Consider the following 17,973-nt stretch of genomic DNA (forward strand, 5'->3'; position numbering starts at 1 on the left):
TTGAGGTGGATTGTTCCTGTTTTTTTTTTTCAGTCCTTACATATTTAAGGTGATGTCTTGGTGTTTTGTTTAAGGTACATCATGCAGCCTTGATTTCGGTCTTGTCCAATACAAATTCTTTAGCTGCAGGTCTAATCAAATCTTTATCACAGAGGAAGCTTCCCTTAGTTTTTGACATTCCTGTGTGATATATCTGCATCATTTTATATTAATCGTAGTTGTCTATCTGCAAGACTAACAAATCTGTCTATACAAGGCAGTGGCTGCTTCATGTTGGTTTTCCCTTTACAGGGGTTGGAGGTTAACTGGGGAGCATAGGCTCATGGGCTGAAGAGGCCTGTTACTGTGTTACATTTCTAAATTTAAATTAAAATGTTATAGCACAGGTTTCATGGACAAACCCAACAGCAGGGATACAAATGAAACTGGAGTCTGACAGTCAAGAGACGAATCTTTCCTCATCTGTAGCCATTTATTTCTCTGCACTTGTGCAGCTTGGCTGGATTAGATACATCTTTGCACAACATACAATTAAACCACTTATTACAGCCACATGCAAAACACACTAACCACAACTCCCACCCCTTGCCCCACTCAATTTGCATCGTTTTCTTATCAACCTCTAAGGCAGTAATAACCAATGTACAAAAGTGTTTAATGTCTTTTGGATCACTGAACAAAGGCAGTACAAAAACAAATCTACAACTTAACATGGTAGTATATTATAATGGCACAAGTTGGGGATAATTGGTCAGCACTGGGCACTTACTCTATAAGTAGAATACGTTGGTTTAGAGATGAAGAACTCATGTGCTTAAAAGATCAAACTACCAAGATGTCCCCATGGGGTCAAATCAGGAGAGCTGCAAAATGACAAAAACAGTAGATACACTAAAAAAAAATTAACCAATATTTTGGACAAATTTTAAACAGCCACTGCTGTTAAAACCAGGCTGTTGTGTCAGTGGGGAAACAACTTCTGAAATTCAGACCTGTCAATAGCACAATTTCAATCAACTCCATATTAACCACAATCCCACAAAAATGAGACAGGTTCACTTAATACAGATGAAGCAGGAAGGAGATTCTGAATGAAGGAACTTTTTTTAATTCGTATATGATAAAAGGCTTTGCATTAAAGACTTCAGTGCTCAGAGCCATAACCAGAAACTCTGGAGAGTCAACGCACACCACTGTACAAATTGTGTATTGAATAGAGCATAGTCTCAAGGTTTCCTTCCTCTCCAATTCAATCTCCTATTTCTCCTTGATTTTTCTTTCCTGTGGTACATGAAAATGAACTTAATATCAAAAAAGTTATGAAAGTGGAAATTTAGAAAGGATGATTTTGAATTGTCCAAAAGCAGCAAAATCCTACATGAAATCCACGACTTACCCTGGTACTGAAACAGCAAGGTTTACCACATCAACAATTTGCTGCATCCTTGTGCAAGGCCAGGAATTGGGTATGCAAAACCTCAGCATGCTTATTGACCTGATTGAACTAAAATCAAATTTTAAAAGAAATGCCAAGCACAAAGTGTTCTACAAGGTTTTTTGCCCTCTTAAAATGGTCTGTTCCAGGTGTTTAGAATATTGCAAAATATTGATGATTTTAGTTTCAAATGCAAGGAATGAAGCTCAATTTTAAGTGCTATTAAAAATGTAATGATAGTTAAAGAACTTAAACAATTTGCCAGATAGGAAAAGTTAAACCATCATGTGCTTGACAAAAATAAGACTAGTCACTTAATAGGCAGGCACAAAGTAGAACAGACCAGTAGTCTCAAGTGAAAGCTGGTCTGATTACTTCAACCCATTTACAAGAAAAAACGTTACTATTCACAATTCAAGGAATGTGGAATTGCAAGTTAACAGTGATCTTAAAATCTTTTTTTTATATAAAAAGGTTACAAATCCAATTTATTGCAGTGGGCAGATTTACATGATCAGAGATCATGGCCACCAAGACCAATCAAGTCTTCAATTATTCATGCAATTAGCCCAAAGGCCTCTAGTATTAGAAAGTGACTGGTTCTGGAATTAAACGCACATCACAAGTGCAGGGGATGTGTGAAACAGCCAATGAGAAACCCATCGTTGATCAGCCCTTCCGACAAGTTTACACAATTTCCATCAACTGGGGCTATATGACAACATGGTTGTTAGATAATCAACATCATCCCAAACACAGGGCTTGACTGAAATAATGTGGTCCCTGCCCACGTCACTGATTCAGTTTGCAGAATGATTGTACTGGAACACCGCTGAAGAAACTTGGTCTTGCGTCCCAAATAACAGCAGTATCCACTGCTGACAAGCAGGTGTAAATGTTTGGTGCAAGGAACTAGCCCGGGAGTTCAAAATGAAGGAACCTCATCTGTGGTAAGACCTTCATAACTTCTTAAGCCGGCTATACATGTCTCTCTTGCTTCGTTCTCCTGCCCACGTCCTGCTCTTTAAGCGAAATTTCCGATAGTCATCTTTGAAATCTTCGTGATTCATTGGACGATAACCCTGAGGCTCGCAGTACAACTAAAATTAAAAAAGGCGATATTGTATTTAAACCTTGTTTAAAAAAATAAACACAATTAGAAATTTTAGACAGTTTATAATCAGGAAAAAACAGCAAGTGCTCCTCCTATTATCAACATCACTTTTGTAACTAACCACAAGGGGAGACAAACAAGTTAACACCTCATCATTCAAGACCACAACAAAAAAAACATTAGCACTACATGAGCATGAATGTGGAACTTCACAAGTTCAGCTAAACAACGTGTTCATATTGAATTTTCCATTTTTACACAGCCTATTAATTTGGCATTGAATATGTAGCTTTCCATTGATGTAGAACTAATCTCAACTGCAAAGTCAACACAGCAACAACAAACAGGACCAGGGTTTGAATCCCATGCTAATCACAAGGAGTTTGTATATTTTCCCCATGTCTACGTGGGGGCTCCTGTTTCCTCCCACTGTCAGGGTTGTAGATCAATTGGGGTGAACGGGCTCGTTACCATGCTGTTATGTCTAAAAAAAGACTGCCAGCCACCCAAGGCTTTTGGAAGGCAGCTTCAGTAATTCACCATTGGAAAGCAAGTTCAGTCTTATTGAATCAAGTTTGCTGGTAGTAAAAAAATAAATAGATAAATATAGAAAATTCTTACTTTAAATTTTGGAAAGAATTCATTGTAGCCCCCTTTCAGAACATAGAGCTCTGGGTAGTGCAGTTTTGGGTAGTCTGTCCCATTCACCTCCCGGTCCTTTTCTCGTAAAAAACGGCACCTGAAAGGCATGCTCAGTTAAAGTCAAGATCCAAAATGATTTGTTTTTAACTCATTATATAGCTTTCATTTGTCTTGCATTATAACTAAGCCAAATTAGAATGTTTATCAAAACACTCTTCCACCCATCTCTGATCAGGCCTGTTTCACTGAAGCCTGTTCTCTCAATTGCAAATGGCACACTCTGCCCAAATTAGTTACCCTGAATGTAATTTGGCAAATTTACCCACTATACCCATTTTCAAACATAACTTTTAAGCACCCAGTTCATTTTGGTAACCAAATTCTCCAATTTTGTATTTAGAAACTCACCTCAAATCGGTACTCTTCCTGGAGGACTATGCAGTTAGGGGGGGGGGGGGGGGGGGGAAGCAGTCAGGATAAGAAAGGCAGCACTGGCTCTACCTCTGGCACAGGGTCAGCTTCTGTAGCCCAGAAGGGTAGGGAACAGAAGAAGAGGAGGGTGATAGTTATGAGATTCGATGGTCAGGAGGACTGATAGGTTTTTGTGGACATGATAAAGACATCCTGAAAGGAAGGGTAAGGAACCAGAGATGTGGTACATGTTGGTACCAATGATAAAGGGAGGAAGTGGTCCTAAAGGATGAATATAGGGAGTTAGGTAGGGAACTCTGAAGAACTGTAAAGGGAGCAATCTCTGGATTATTTCCTGTGCCACGTGATAGTGAGGGCAGAAATAGAATCAGGAGATTGAATGCGTGGCTAAAGGGGTGGAGTAGAAGTCAGGGATTCAAGTTCTTGGATAACTGGGACCTTTTTTGAGGAAGGTGAGACTTGTACTGTAAGGACGGGTTACATCTGAATCCCAGAGGGACCAGTTTCCTAGCGGGGCATTTTCTATGGCTACCGGGGGGCTTTAAACTAATATGGTTGGGGGAAGGGGTCCATGTAAGGAAGCAGAGAGTTATTGTAGTAGAAGGGAAAAGGATTATATTCACAAATTTTGGGGGTGGAACAGCAGTTGATTGAGGAGGAAAGGGATAGATGCTATGATGGGGAAGGGAGGATGGTAACAAATGATTGTGTGGATGGCAGAGGGGGTGAGGCAGAAGATAGGATGTGGGAAGTCTCTGCAATGCATTTACTTCAATGCAATGAGTGTTGTAAGGAAGGTGGATGAGCTAAAGGTGTGGATAGACACTTGGCAGTATGATGTGGTGGCGATTAGTGAGACGTGGTTGAAGGAAGGTTGTGACTGGCAGTTGAATATTCCAGGATTTCGCTGCTTTAGGTGTGATAGAATTGGAGGTGTAAGGGGAGGGGGTGTGGCATTACTTGTCAAGGAAGATATTACAGTGGTACTGAGGTGTGATAGATTGGAGGGCTCGTCAAGGGAGGGGGTGTGGGTGGAATTAAAAAATAAGAGGGGAGGTCACGATTATAGGGGTGCATTCTTTCTTTGGCTTGGCTTCGCGGACGAAGATTTATGGAGGGGGTAAAAAAGTCCACGTCAGCTGCAGGCTCGTTTGTGGCTGACCAGTCCGATGCGGGACAGACAGTGCATTACAGACCACCAAATGGGGAGAGGGAACTCGAAGAGCAAATGTGTAGGGAAATAGCTGAGATGTGCAGAAAGCACAGGGTGGTGTTAGTTGGGGATTTCAATTTTCCTAACAGAGATTGGGAGACACAGTCAGTGAGTGGGCTGGATGGCTTAGAGCTTGTAAAATGTGTAAAGGATTGCTTTTTGCATCAATATGTTGAGGTACCCACTAGAAAGGGAGCAGTATTAGATCTACTGTTGGGGATTGAAATAGGGCAGGTGACAGAGGTGTGCATTGGGGAAAACTTCAGATCCAGTGATCATAGCACCATTAGTTTCAGCTTAATTATGGAAAGGGATAGGTCAGGTCTGAAGATGAAGGTCTTTGAGTGGGGGAAAGCCAGATTTGAGGAGATGCGAAGGGACTTGCAGGGGTAGTTTTGGATTACCTTTTCTGGAAAAGACATTGAGGAGAATTGGGAAGCATTTATATGTGAGATTTTGAGAGTGCAGAATCTATGTTCCTGTCAGGACAAAAGACAAAGCCAAATATTCAAGGGAGCCATGGTTTTTGAGAGATTAGGAAGATGGTTTGGGATAAGAGGGAGGTCTACATTAAATACAAGAAGCAAAGGATTGATGAGATGTATAGATAATACATAAATTGAAGAAAGAATCTTAAGAGCGAAATTAGAAAGGCATAAAAGGTATGGGGGCTATAGCAAGTAGGGTGAAGGCAAATCCGAAGGGTTTTTACAAATATGTGAATAGTAAAAAAGTTAAGGATAGAGTGAGGAACCATACGAGATGGGGAAGATATTGAATATATTCTTCTGTGTTCACAAAGGAAAGATATTGTGTAAGTGAGGCAAAAGGGTTAGTTATGGAAAAGATAGGGATTAGTAAAGAGGGGATTTTAGAACTTCTGGGGTGTATAAAGGTAGACAAGTCCCTTGGTCCTGTTGGGATTTTTCCCCAGGTTCTTAAGGGAAGTCGGAGGAAATAGCAGAGGCTATTGGTCCTGACAGTGATTTTTCAACGGTCACTGGAGGAGGGTGTGGTGCCGCAGGATTAGCGGGTTGCAAATGTGGTTCCGCTGTTTAAAAAGGGCGGAAGGTGTAGGCCAAGCAACTATAGGCCAGTAAGTTTGACATCGGTGGTGGGGAAACTAATGGAAGGAATTCTTAGAGATAATATGTACAAATATCTGGATAAGCAGGGATTGATCAGGGACACCCAACATGGGCTTGTGAGGGGAGTCATGCTTGATGAATCTTATTGAATTTTTTTCAAGAGGTGACCAGAAAGGTTGATGAAGGTAGGGCAGTTGATGTGGTCTATTTGGATTTTTAATAAGGCTTTTGATAAGGTTCCAAAAGGAAGGCTAGAGAAGAAGGGATTAATATAGAGATAGTCAGATGGGTTCAGGAGGTGGCTGGAAAGATAGGCACCAAGAGTCATGGTGGAAAACTGTGTCAGGATGGAGGCTGGTGATGAGCGGTGTGCCTTAGGGAATCAGTGTTGGGTCCTTTGTTGCTCGACATTTATATTAATGATTTGGATGACGGGGTGTTAAAATGGGTGAGTAAATATGCAGACGATACAAAAATAAAGTTGTGGATAGTGAAGAGGGTTTTCATGGACTACTGAAGGATTTGGACTGTTTGGAAGGTGGGCTGAAAGGTGGCAATGGAGTTTAATTTAGATAAGTGCGAGGTGCTTCATTTTGAGAAAAATAACTAAAATAGGACTTATGCAGTGAAGGGGAGGACATGGAGGAATGCAGAGGAACAAAGGGATCTTGGAATAATGGTTCATCATTCCTTGAAGGTAGATTCCCATGTAGTTAGGGTGGCGAAGAAGGCTTTTGGTATTCTGGCCTTCATAAATCATAGAATAGAATACAAGAGCTAGAAGGTGATGTTGAGACTGCTTAAGGCTTTGGTGAGGCCAAGTTTGGAGTATTGAGTGCAGTTCTGGTCTCCAAATTAAAAGAAGGATATAAATAAGGTAGAGCAGGTACAAAGAAGGTTTACAAAAATTTTGCCTGGATTGCAGTATCTTTAATACGGAGAAAGATTGAATAGACTGAGACTTTATTCCCTGGAGCGTAGAAGGTTGAGGGGTGATTTGATAGAGGTATTCAAAATTATGAAGGAGATCTTTCTCGTCTTTGGCTTGGCTTCGCGGACGAAGATTAATGGAGGGGTAATGTCCACGTCAGCTGCAGGCTCGTTTGTGGCTGACAAGTCCGATGCGGGACAGGCAGACACGGTTGCAGCGGTTGCAAGGGAAAATTGGTTGGTTGGGGTTGAGTGTTGGGTTTTTCCTCCTTTGTCTTTTGTCAGTGAGGTGGGCTCTGCGGTCTTCTTCAAAGGAGGTTGCTGCCCGCCGAACTGTGAGGCGCCAAGATGCACGTTTGAGGCGATATCAGCCCACTGGCGGTGGTCAATGTGGCAGGCACCAAGAGCTTTCTTTAGGCAGTCCTTGCACCTCTTTGGTGCACCTCTGTCTCAGTGGCCAGTGGAGAGCTCGCCATGGAACACGATCTTGGGAAGGCGATGGTCCTCCATTCTGGAGACGTGACCTACCCAGCGCAGTTGGATCTTCAGCTGCATGGATTTGATGCAGTCGGCCTTTGCCATCTCGAGTACTTCGATGTTGGTGATGAAGTCACTCCAATGAATGTTGAGGATGGAGCGGAGACAACGCTGGTGGAAGCGTTCTAGGAGCCGTAGGTGATGCCGGTAGAGGAACCATGATTCGGAGCCGAACAGGAGTGTGGGTATGACAACGGCTCTGTATACGCTAATCTTTGTGAGGTTTTTCAGTTGGTTGTTTTTCCAGACTCTTGTGTAGTCTTCCAAAGGTGCTATTTGCCTTGGCGAGTCTGTTGTCTATCTCGTTGTCGATCCTTGCATCCAATGAAATGGTGCAGCTGAGATAGGTAAACTGATTGACCATTTTGAGTTTTGTGTGCCCGATGGAGATGTGGGGGGGCTGGTAGTCATGGTGGGGAGCTGGCTGATGGAGGACCTCAGTTTTCTTCAGGCTGACTTCCAGGCCCAACATTTTGGCAGTTTCTGCAAAACAGGACGTCAAGCGCTGAAGAGCTGGCTCTGAATGGGCAACTAAAGCGGCATTGTCTGCAAAGAGTAGTTCATGGACAAGTTGCTCTTGTGTCTTGGTGTGAGCTTGCAGGCACCTCAGATTGAAGAGACTGCCATCCGTGCAGTACCAGGTTAGGGGGCAAAAATTTAGGAGTAATACAAGAGAATGCTTCTTCACTCAGAATGGTGGCTGAGTGAAATGATCGACCAGAGAAGTAGTTGCCGCAGGGTCAATTCTCTCATTTAAGAGGAGGTGAGATGAGTACATGGATGTGAGGGGATTGGAGGGTTATGGGCATGGGAGCAGGTAGGTGGAACTAGTGGAGTTTCACGTAAATTAGTGCAGACTAGAAGGGCCGATATGGCCTGTTTCTGTACTGTAAATTCTTATATGGTTTTATGTTATATGGTTAAATCTGAGCAAGTTCACCCTTGTTTTTCACTTCAAACCATAAAACCTCATTTGAGAAAGATCACATTTCTTGACTTAACATTGGTTCAAAATCCTCCAATGAGGAATTTCAAGCTGCCTTGAAGCACATTTCTAGAATAGCCACATCATACTTGTGTCTGTGGCCTTAAATCACCTGGCTTAATTTAACGTACTCGTGTTGTAAAAGAGGCAAGTGCTGCATTGCAAGAGGATAAGGACCAGTCCAGTGAATATGCCCATCTCCCCAAAAACTGATCCTAATATCCTAGGAATCCAAGTCTCTTTCAGCACTGTACACTCAAATGTAGAGCACCAGATTTAATAAAGCCAGAGGACTTGCTTCCACCTTTCCAAAGAGCAGGATCTTGCATGTGTTGAAGAGATCCCTCTTGAACTGGATGTGAAAGCAAGAAAACAACCAACATCCAAAAACGATAGAATCATCTTCATTTATTGCTTTATAGCGGTGGCTACACCTGCTCCTGCAATAACACACACACAACCAGACGGGTTGAGCTCAGTGAGCAGACTAGTTCATTGCAGGCTGCTGGGCTGCATTTATACTCCCTGCCCAGACCTGGCCTGAGAACTGTGCTGGAGGACGCTGACGTCACCGGGCATCATGTGGTCCCCCAGCGCGGGTTTCTGAGCCCTGTGCTGGAAGGAAGAGAATGCCCCCCCCCCCCCCCCCCCACCACCACGGCGCCATTTTGGCCTGCTGGCCCGCCACGTGCCTTACAAACGGGGCTGGTTCGCCTGCCTTGTGGTGAGCCACCACATAGCCCCCCCCCAGGACTGGCGCCATTGTCCTTTTTCGCCAGGCGGCCTCACTTCTTGGGCTGGGCAATGACCATGGGCTCGGTGGGATCGAGGTGGGCTGGCTTCAGCTTGTCTATGGCAAACAGTTACCGCCTGCCGCCAATGTCCAGCATGAACAGAGCCGGAACACTGTACGACCTTGTACGGAACCTCGTACAGTCACTGCAGAGATGCCGCGGTCGGGCCCTGCCGAACGAAAACATACTCCGCGGAAAGCAGTTTGCCAGGAACGTGAGACGGCCGGGTGCCACGCCTGGGCGGCGGTGGGGGGGGGGGTTGAACGAGTCCAAGTGTGCCAAGTAGTTTGTGCGGCGACCACTGGGGATTGTGAGGAGCATTGACAAACTCACCAGGTAGTGCCAGCGCATGCTCCGTAGACCAGCTCAGCTGATGATGCCTGCAGATCTTCCTTGGGAGTGGAGCGGATGCCCAGGAGCACCCAAGGCAGTTCATCCACCCAGTTGGGGCTGGTGAGGCAGGCCATGAGTGCCGACTTAAGGTGGTGGTGCAGACATTCGACCAGTCCATTGGCTTGTGGGTGGTATGCCATGGTGCAGAGCAGTTGGATCCCCAATCTGTTGGCAAGCTGTGCCCAGTGCGCAGATGTGAACTGGGTGACCCGATTGCTGGGGAGCTGACCCGGGACGCCAAACTGGGCGACCCAACATTGCAACAGTCCTCGGATCTAGCATCAGGAACACCTTGGGCCAGCGAGTGGTGCGGTCCACCATCGTAAACGATTGCCCCGGGAAACAGGTAAGGGCCCGACTATGTCATTGTGAATGTGGCTGAACCATTCCCGAATGTGCTAGAACTACTGTACTGGTGCCCTGGTATGCCTGTGTACATTGGACGTCTGGCAATCGGTGCATGTTCTGGCCCAGCCCGTGATCTGCTTCCGCATCTCATGCCATACGAATCGTTCTGCCACCATGCAAAAATTGCATTCTGGTGGGCGGAGCAGGCGGCTGAAATATGCCAGTGGCTTCCAATGTCCATTCACCTGCTGCTCCAGGACGGCACTGACGGCTGTGGCAGAGGCATCGACAGAGAGTGCCATATGCAGGTTGGTGTGCGAGCGTGGACCTGATGGACGGATGTGAAAGGTAGTCGATGTGATAGAAGACCTGCCTGCACCACTACTGGGGAACCACTGGCCGTGGGGTGACCGAGGAGATATTGCACAGGATGGTGCCATCGCCAATCGGAGTTAGGAAGTCTTGGAACCGCAGGTCCTTGATGGCGGTCTTGAAGGCCCTTGTCTCATCAGATTCCTGGTCCCACACGAGCTGGTCAAGGCCAGGCGTCAGTGCGCAGATGGCCGATCACAAGAGTGCATCGGCAACCATTGACCTTCCCCGCCTTGTGCCGAATGTCAGTGGTAAACTCCGACACGAAGGAGAGGTGACGCTGCTGGCGGGCCGACCAGGGATCCTTTGCCATCGCGAGCGTCTGGATGAGGAGTTTGTGGTTGGTGAAAATGGTAAAAGTCCTCCCCTCCAGAAAATAGCAGAAATGCTGCACCGCCAGGTACATGCCCAATGACTCAGTCAAAAGCACAAAAATTGCATTCTGGTGGGCGGAGCAGGCGGCTGAAATATGCCAGTGGCTTCCAATGTCCATTCACCTGCTGCTCCAGGACGGCACTGACGGCTGTGGCAGAGGCATCGACAGAGAGTGCCATATGCAGGTTGGTGTGCGAGCATGGTGGCCTTTGCAAGAGCATCCTTGGTGGCCTCGAATCCGGCACAGGCTTCTGGGTTCCAAGCAAATGTCTTGTGTTTGGCTGCAATGAGGGCAAATAGTGGCTGCATGATGAGCGCAGCTCCCGGGATGAAGCGGTTGTAAAAGTTGACCATACCCGTGAACTCCTGCAGTCCCTTGAGGCTGTCCGGGCATAGGAACTCTATTACAATTAAACTTGCATACATGTCCACGTTGCCTTACAGCTAGACTTTTTAAAAATCACACATAAGTAAATAAATGTTATAAATCAGTTTTTGGGTAACCAACAAGCTCATTAAAAAAAAAATAACACAAAAGTGAAACTTACATTCTTGGACCCCGCTCAGATGAGAACTCACAGTGGAAAATAATAATTACTCTTTTTGCCTCATCAACTGGAACAATGGGTTTCTTCAGAAAATACTCCATCTCATCCTCCATGTGCAAATTAAGGGCACCCTGAAGGAAAAGGTAAAAAAAAGTTTCAAATGCTCAAGTGTCAAATGCATTTTTTTTCCTATTTGTAGGACCCAAGCATCTAGTATTTATTACATCCCTAAGTATCAGAAAAAATAACAATTTAAAAAATAAAGTCACATTATTTGAACAAATTTGGGAGCTGTACATGGAACGTAACAGAGAGGGCTTGCCTCGGACCTCAACCCCCTAAAATGATAAGACAAAATGACTTGATCCAGTGTCTAAAAGTAGAGGACACATTTTTCTTGTTTATTTTCATTGTGTTAAGATATTGTTTGATGGGTTTATTGTATTGTATATGTTGAATGTTTATTGGTTTTGGAGGGGGGAGGGAAGGTAGGGGGGAAAAGGGGAGAAAATGACACTGTATATTTAAGAGGGAAGTGTTTGTATGTATTTTGGTTGATATGGTTCACAGTGTGAAAAAAATTATCGTCATGAGATTCGGTGTTTTAACAGCAGCGTCACAGTGCAAACATTCATATTATGAACCATCTTGCAACACTAATAAAATATAAAAATAGTGCACTAAAAATAAGGCAGAGTCTTTGGTTCATTAATTATTCAGGACTAATGTCAGCAGGGAAGCTGTCCTCGGGCCATTGAGTGCTCATCTGGAGGTTCCTGTACCTTTTTCTCCCAATGGGAGCAGGGTGAAGAGGGCGTGGCGTGGCCTGGGTGGTGGTGGGGCCTTTGAGGATAGAGGCTGCTTTTTTTAAAGACACCACCTCATGTAGATGTCCTCAGAGTGAAGTCTGGTCCCTGTGATGCCACAGGCCTCTGCAGTTTATTCTTGGCCTGAGACTTGGCGCCTCCATACCAGACAGTGATGCAGCCAGTCAGAATGCTCTCTAGTGTACACCTGTAGAAGTTTGAGTCTTCAGTGACATACAGAATATCCTCAAGCACCTCAAAAGTCTAGCCACTGGCAGGCCTTCATGATTGCATCAATATGGAGGCCTTGGAGATGTTGACATCCAGGAATTTGAGGTTCTTGACCCTCTCCACCATTGAGCCCTCGATGAGAACTGGGCCGTGTTCACCTGACTCCCCCCTGAAGTCCACAATCATCTCCTTGGTTTTCCCAACATTGTTGAACCCAAGGTTGTTGACGTGACATCCATCTCCCTCCTGGACACTTCCTCATTGGTGTTTGTGGTTCTACTATCAACTGTGGGGTCATTGGCAAACTTGTATTTCAGGCGAGGGCAGCACACCACCACATAGAACTTGTGCAGACCTTTGTGTTCCCAGCTCAGACACTAGTGTAATTTACAAAATCGGGAAAGGGACAATACTTGGGAGGGAAGTCTTCAGAAGCTGTAACCTGCTTCCCTTCATGGGAAAAGTTATGGTTTCAGGTTGTAGCACACAAATCAATTCTTCCCAAGCAGAACCAAACATCAATTCACAGCACACATCATGATCAAATGGCTTAGTCCACAGCCCAGGCATCATTAGTACTTCCTGAATTAGGCCTTGAAGGCAGAAACATACATGTGTGTGTGTGTTCTAAAATATAGCGCATCCAATAAGATGGTGGTGACCAACATCTGTAAACAAGCTTCAGGACATCAAACTTTTTTAACCAGAGAGATTTGTGGTTCACTTCTCAAATCGGTGCAAATTCAAGCCAAACCTCGGCCTGGCCAGTTAGAACTAGTCCTTTGTTGAGTGTGAAAGAGGATAGAAATTCCAAATGGATATCAGCTTGTAGGCATCTGCTGTAAAGTTCACTGCAAGGACAAGTGGAAAACACCAGAGATCTGGAAACAGATGCAGTCGTAAATACTTGCTGGTTGAAGCAGAGGTTTCAGTATACAGTAATAGTCATGCTTGCTGAACCTACCTTAATATGTCCCCCATCATATTCATATGGGTATCGGCAGTCAAAAAGCAGGAAACGCTCCACAACTCCATCGAATGTTCCATTTACCAATTGAATCACCTGAAATGCAGCAAAATATTTCTTTCACTACTCAAAGCTCAAGCACTGTAACCTCACTTGAAGGCTATGAACTCAAATACTCAGCCATCTACAGGACTTAAAGGCAGAATTAGGCCATTGAGCCCAACAAGCTTGCTCTGAATCGCATTCCCATCCTTTTCCCATAACTTTTGATGCATTTATCACACAAGAACCCATTAATCTGCTTTTAGCTAGCTCGATGCTATTACAGGGTTAGTGACCCAGGTTCCAATCCAGCGATGTCTGGAAGGAATTTTACATTCTCCTCATGTCTGAGAGGGGTTTTCCCTGGGTGCTCCAGTTTCACCCCACTTGTGCAGGGGCTGTAGGTTAATTGGGCATGTTAGTGTGCTATAATTTTTTGTAAAAAAAAAAATTAGATATACCAAAGGACTGGGCCTCGACAGCAGACTGGACATCAAATTCCAGATTCACCACTGATGGAAGTTTTTCACCCATCCTAAAAGGACACCTTTTGAATCTGAGAACGTGCCGCGGGTCTCTCCCACAACAGGAAACATCTCCACATCCATCTATCTAGCCCTTTCATCTCTATACCCACGATTGAGCTCTTTCAAATGTTTCATTGAGATCGTCCCTCATCCTTCTAGAACTCCAGCGAGTACTGGGCCCAGGTCATCATATGCTCCAACAGCATTTCAGAACAGGACAAGGTAACATCGGGGTAACAAGGGTTTTACTCTTCTGAATGAGTGAGTCTATTGGAACTTACCATCTCTGGTGTTATATATTGCAGCTCTTGGTGCCTTCCTTCTACTGTAGGCAATATATATGGCTGTAAAGCGAACCACCATAAATTAAGGGAAGTTATGGCAACAGATCTGTACAATTACAATAATTATTGGCGCTCCCTGGGATTAAAAACATCCCCCCCCTCCCGACCCCAACACCAAATTTCAATCTCACCAAAATACCAATTGCATGACATTTTGGTAATTACTTGATAACTGCACAAACTGCTTTTTCAAAATTCTAAGATCAGAAAGACTTGTCCCTCCCAAATGCCAACAGCTGCCTTTTTTGAGTCAGTTCTGAAGGCACTCCAACACTGCTGGGTAACAAGGTTCAGGATTCTGACCCACTGGTGAAGAAACAGCAATACATTTCCCAGACAGGGTGGTGCTTTCATTGTTTGGCAGCCCAGTGCGATGTGGCTGCACAGAAGGAAATGTAAAATTACAGCTGAATAATTAACACCATTTGTACTCAAGACAGTCCAATAAACCAATAATTCTTTAATGTGATTACATGAAACCTGGTTTGTCAATTTACACAACCACAGTAAAGATGGAACTAGATTAACCCTCCACACCTCTCCCGTCCATAGACCTATCCAACTTTTCCCAGAAGTTCAATCCACACCCCCACCACCCTCTGTGTGAAGAAATTCCCCCTCAGTTTTCCCCTTGTACTCTCAATCCATGTCCTCTTGCTTGAATCTCCCCCACTCTGTGGAAAAAAACTGTCCACATTGACTATCTGTCCCCCTAATAATTTTGAATCCCTCTATCAAATCAACCCTCAACCTTCTACGCTCCAGAGAATAAAGTCCCTGCCTGCTTAACCTTTCCCTGTTAATCAAACCCTGAAACCACGACAGCATTCTCATAAACCTCCTCTGAACTCTCTATTCTGTTTATATCCTGCCTGTAATTTGGGGACCAAAACTGCACACAATATTCCAAATTTGACCTCACCAATGCCTTATACAACTTCAACAACATCCCAATTCTTGTATTCAATACTCTGATTTACGAAAGCCAACATAGCAAATGCCTTCTTTACCACTCTATCCACATGTGATTCAACTTTCAGGGAATATGTTCCATGAATCCCAAATCCCTTTGTTCCACTGCACTCAATTGTCTAACAATCATGTCCTATTTTGATTGGTCCTACCAAAATGTAGCATCTCACATTTATCAGTATTAAACTCCATCTGCCATCTTGCAGCCCACTCTTCTAACTGTCCTATATCACCCTGTGAGCTTTGATAATCTTCTTCACTGTCCACAACACCACCAACCTTTGCATCATCTGCAAATTACTAATCCAATTTGCCACCCCATCATCTAAATCGTTGTTATCAGAGGACCTAGTACCAATCCCTGAGGCACTCCACTAGTCACCAGCCTCCAATTCAACAATTTTACACCACTAATCTCTGGCATCTCCCATCCAACCACTACTGAATCCATTTCACTACTTCGTCATTAATGCTTCCACCTTCCTTACTAACCTCTTATGGGGAACCTTGTCAAAAGCCTCACTAAAGATCCCTCAACCATTTTTGTAACCTCCTCGAAAAACTATAAGATTTGTTAAACATGATCTGCCCCATAAAAAAACATCTTGACTACTCCAAATCAACCCCTGTCCTTCCAAATAGTTGTATATACCTACCTTTAAGAACACTTTCCATTAATTTACCCACCATGAGACTCAAAGGCCGATAATTAGCAGGTCTACTTTTGGATCTTTTTTTGAACAGCGGGGTGGCCCTCCAGTACTCCTCTCGTGGCCAGTGACTTTTTAAATATTTCTGTCAACGCTCCCACTATTTGTTCAATAACCTCCCTCAGGGTCTTAGGGAATATTTTGTCAGGACCTGGAGATTTATCCATCTTTATCTTTTTCAATATAGCCAATATACCTCCTTATTAATCTTTATATTATCCATGAGCTCCCTACCATATTTCTTCACTTCATCTGGCTCAATATTCTTTTCCTTACCTATAGAAATCCTTTGGCTTTATTTTTTTTTTACTTTGACTGCCAAAGCAGCATCATCTCTCCTTTTGGCACTTTTAATTTCTTAAGATTTAAAAAAATACACTCAAGCAGTTCATCTGTTGTACACATCCCTCTTCCTCCAAACCAAGTTTCCAATATCTTTTGAAAACCAAGGCTCCCTACAATTTCTAACCTTTTCTTTAATCCTCACGGGGACTGTGCTCACAGTTTCTCCCTTGAATATCCTCCATTTATCTGCTACATTCTTCCCTGAAAATATCTCATCTCAATCCACACCCTCCAGATCTTTTCTCATCCCCTTGAAATTTGCTTTCTTCCAATCTCGAATCTCAACCTTTGGCCCATCTCTATTGCCCCCTCGAGTCAGTTCTTCTATGTATGGATTACGAAAACTTTCCTGAACACAAACTCTACCCCATCCAGGAGTCTTACTCTTTTGGGCATCCCAGTTAATGTGCAGAAAGTTGAAATTTCCCAAAACTACCACCTTGTGTTTATTGCACATGTATTCAATCTCCTTACAAATGTGTACCTCTAATTCCCTCAGCCCATTTGGTGGCTATAATACACTTACTATCCACAGAGCACCTATTATCTAGCGGTTAGTAAGAGATTACTTCAGGAGGTATGAGGGGGAGGGAAGGTTAAGAACCTCTTCTAGACAGAATTCTGGCAAACAAAGCCAAATTTAAACATTTAGATACAACACTGAAGATGCTTCTGATTATCTCAATGCGCAGATGTCCAATCAAAACATTTACATTAACTCAAGTTGGCACGTCAGCTAATATCAAAGGATTTTTGTTTACTTAGCACCATCTTAGACCTGGGCCATGGCAAAAAATACCTTCCTTGTCAGTGCCAATAATTTGGTTTGGGCATCAATTTAAATTTGCAAGTTTCTAAAGCAAAAACTTAGTGGTTTGAACTTTTCAAACATACCATATATGGCATTCTGACATGCCAAGCACTGTACTTCAAAACCAGTGACATTTAACATAGCACACATTTGTTCAGTACAACATGATGACTGATTAACATGGGTGACTAACTTTAAAAGGGAATGACTCAGATGCAGACACAGAGACATGAGAGACCATCCACTTTGGTGGAAATAAAAGCAATGTAGCTAGATTTAAAAGGAGAGTGTTTGGATAATATTGATGTTTTCAGGGTACAAGGGTCTTTCTTCGCAAGTCACTGAAAGCCAACATGCAGAGCAAAGGAGGATAGACCCAGCTTTATACAAAACTAGAGCATTCCTACGAAACCTTTCGTAAGCCAAAATGGTGTAAAGAGACCCATTCACTACTACTGAAGGCTACTTTTGTAAAAGCAAACGCGTTTCTTCATAAAAAGAAATTTTTGTAAAGCCAAGTACTTGTAAAACAGGGTATATCTGTACTTGCCTTCATTACAAAAGGACAAGCTCAAAAGCAAAGACTTTCTGCTGTAATGGCATTGGGTCTTTATGAGACCGCACCTGGAGTATTGTTCAATTTAGACTTCCTTGCTCAAAAAGGAAGCATTTTCCAGAATGGGAACATGATGAAAATACCACCTCTTATCAGCTCCTCCTGTCAGTCATCTCTCACCCTTCCTAGTTTCACCAATCACCTCATCCACCTCTTCTACTGGCAATCTCTCCTCTACACAGTCTTGAAGGGTTTCAACCCCACAGATGCAGCAGTTACTTTTTAGGTTTCTGATTCCAGCATTTGCAGTCTCCACTATGAAGGTTTTCTGCCTCCACTGCAAAGCAGTTTTACTCACCACATTTGTACCAGGGGCCCACCTATCCATGCCAAAGCATGCCACTTGCCTCCAGAGAAGCTGCTTTTAGTTAAGGAAGAGTTTGCCAAGATTGAGAA

At 43.8% G+C, this 17,973-nt stretch overlaps 1 protein-coding gene across 2 annotated transcripts in view; it reads right to left on the reverse strand.

Annotated features, from left to right (window-relative positions):
* Positions 1 to 453: 453 nt before the first annotated feature.
* The window catches only part of cdc25b (cell division cycle 25B), a 43,928-nt gene continuing 26,408 nt past the window's right edge, over positions 454 to 17,973 (reverse strand). Inside the window, exons 12-16 of one of the 2 annotated variants that reach the window (XM_069923531.1) lie at positions 14,061 to 14,123; positions 13,208 to 13,306; positions 11,207 to 11,337; positions 3,171 to 3,288; positions 454 to 2,535 (exon numbers count right to left, since the gene is read on the reverse strand). In XM_069923531.1, coding sequence (XP_069779632.1) covers positions 2,395 to 2,535; positions 3,171 to 3,288; positions 11,207 to 11,337; positions 13,208 to 13,306; positions 14,061 to 14,123 — 552 coding nt within the window. In that variant the 3' untranslated portion in view covers positions 454 to 2,394. The remainder of the gene's footprint in view (positions 2,536 to 3,170; positions 3,289 to 11,206; positions 11,338 to 13,207; positions 13,307 to 14,060; positions 14,124 to 17,973) is intronic. The other variant, XM_069923532.1, reaches the window with a different exon arrangement.

This window comes from Narcine bancroftii, chromosome 3, assembly GCF_036971445.1.
Source record: "Narcine bancroftii isolate sNarBan1 chromosome 3, sNarBan1.hap1, whole genome shotgun sequence".
Taxonomy (NCBI): Eukaryota; Metazoa; Chordata; class Chondrichthyes; order Torpediniformes; family Narcinidae; genus Narcine; species Narcine bancroftii.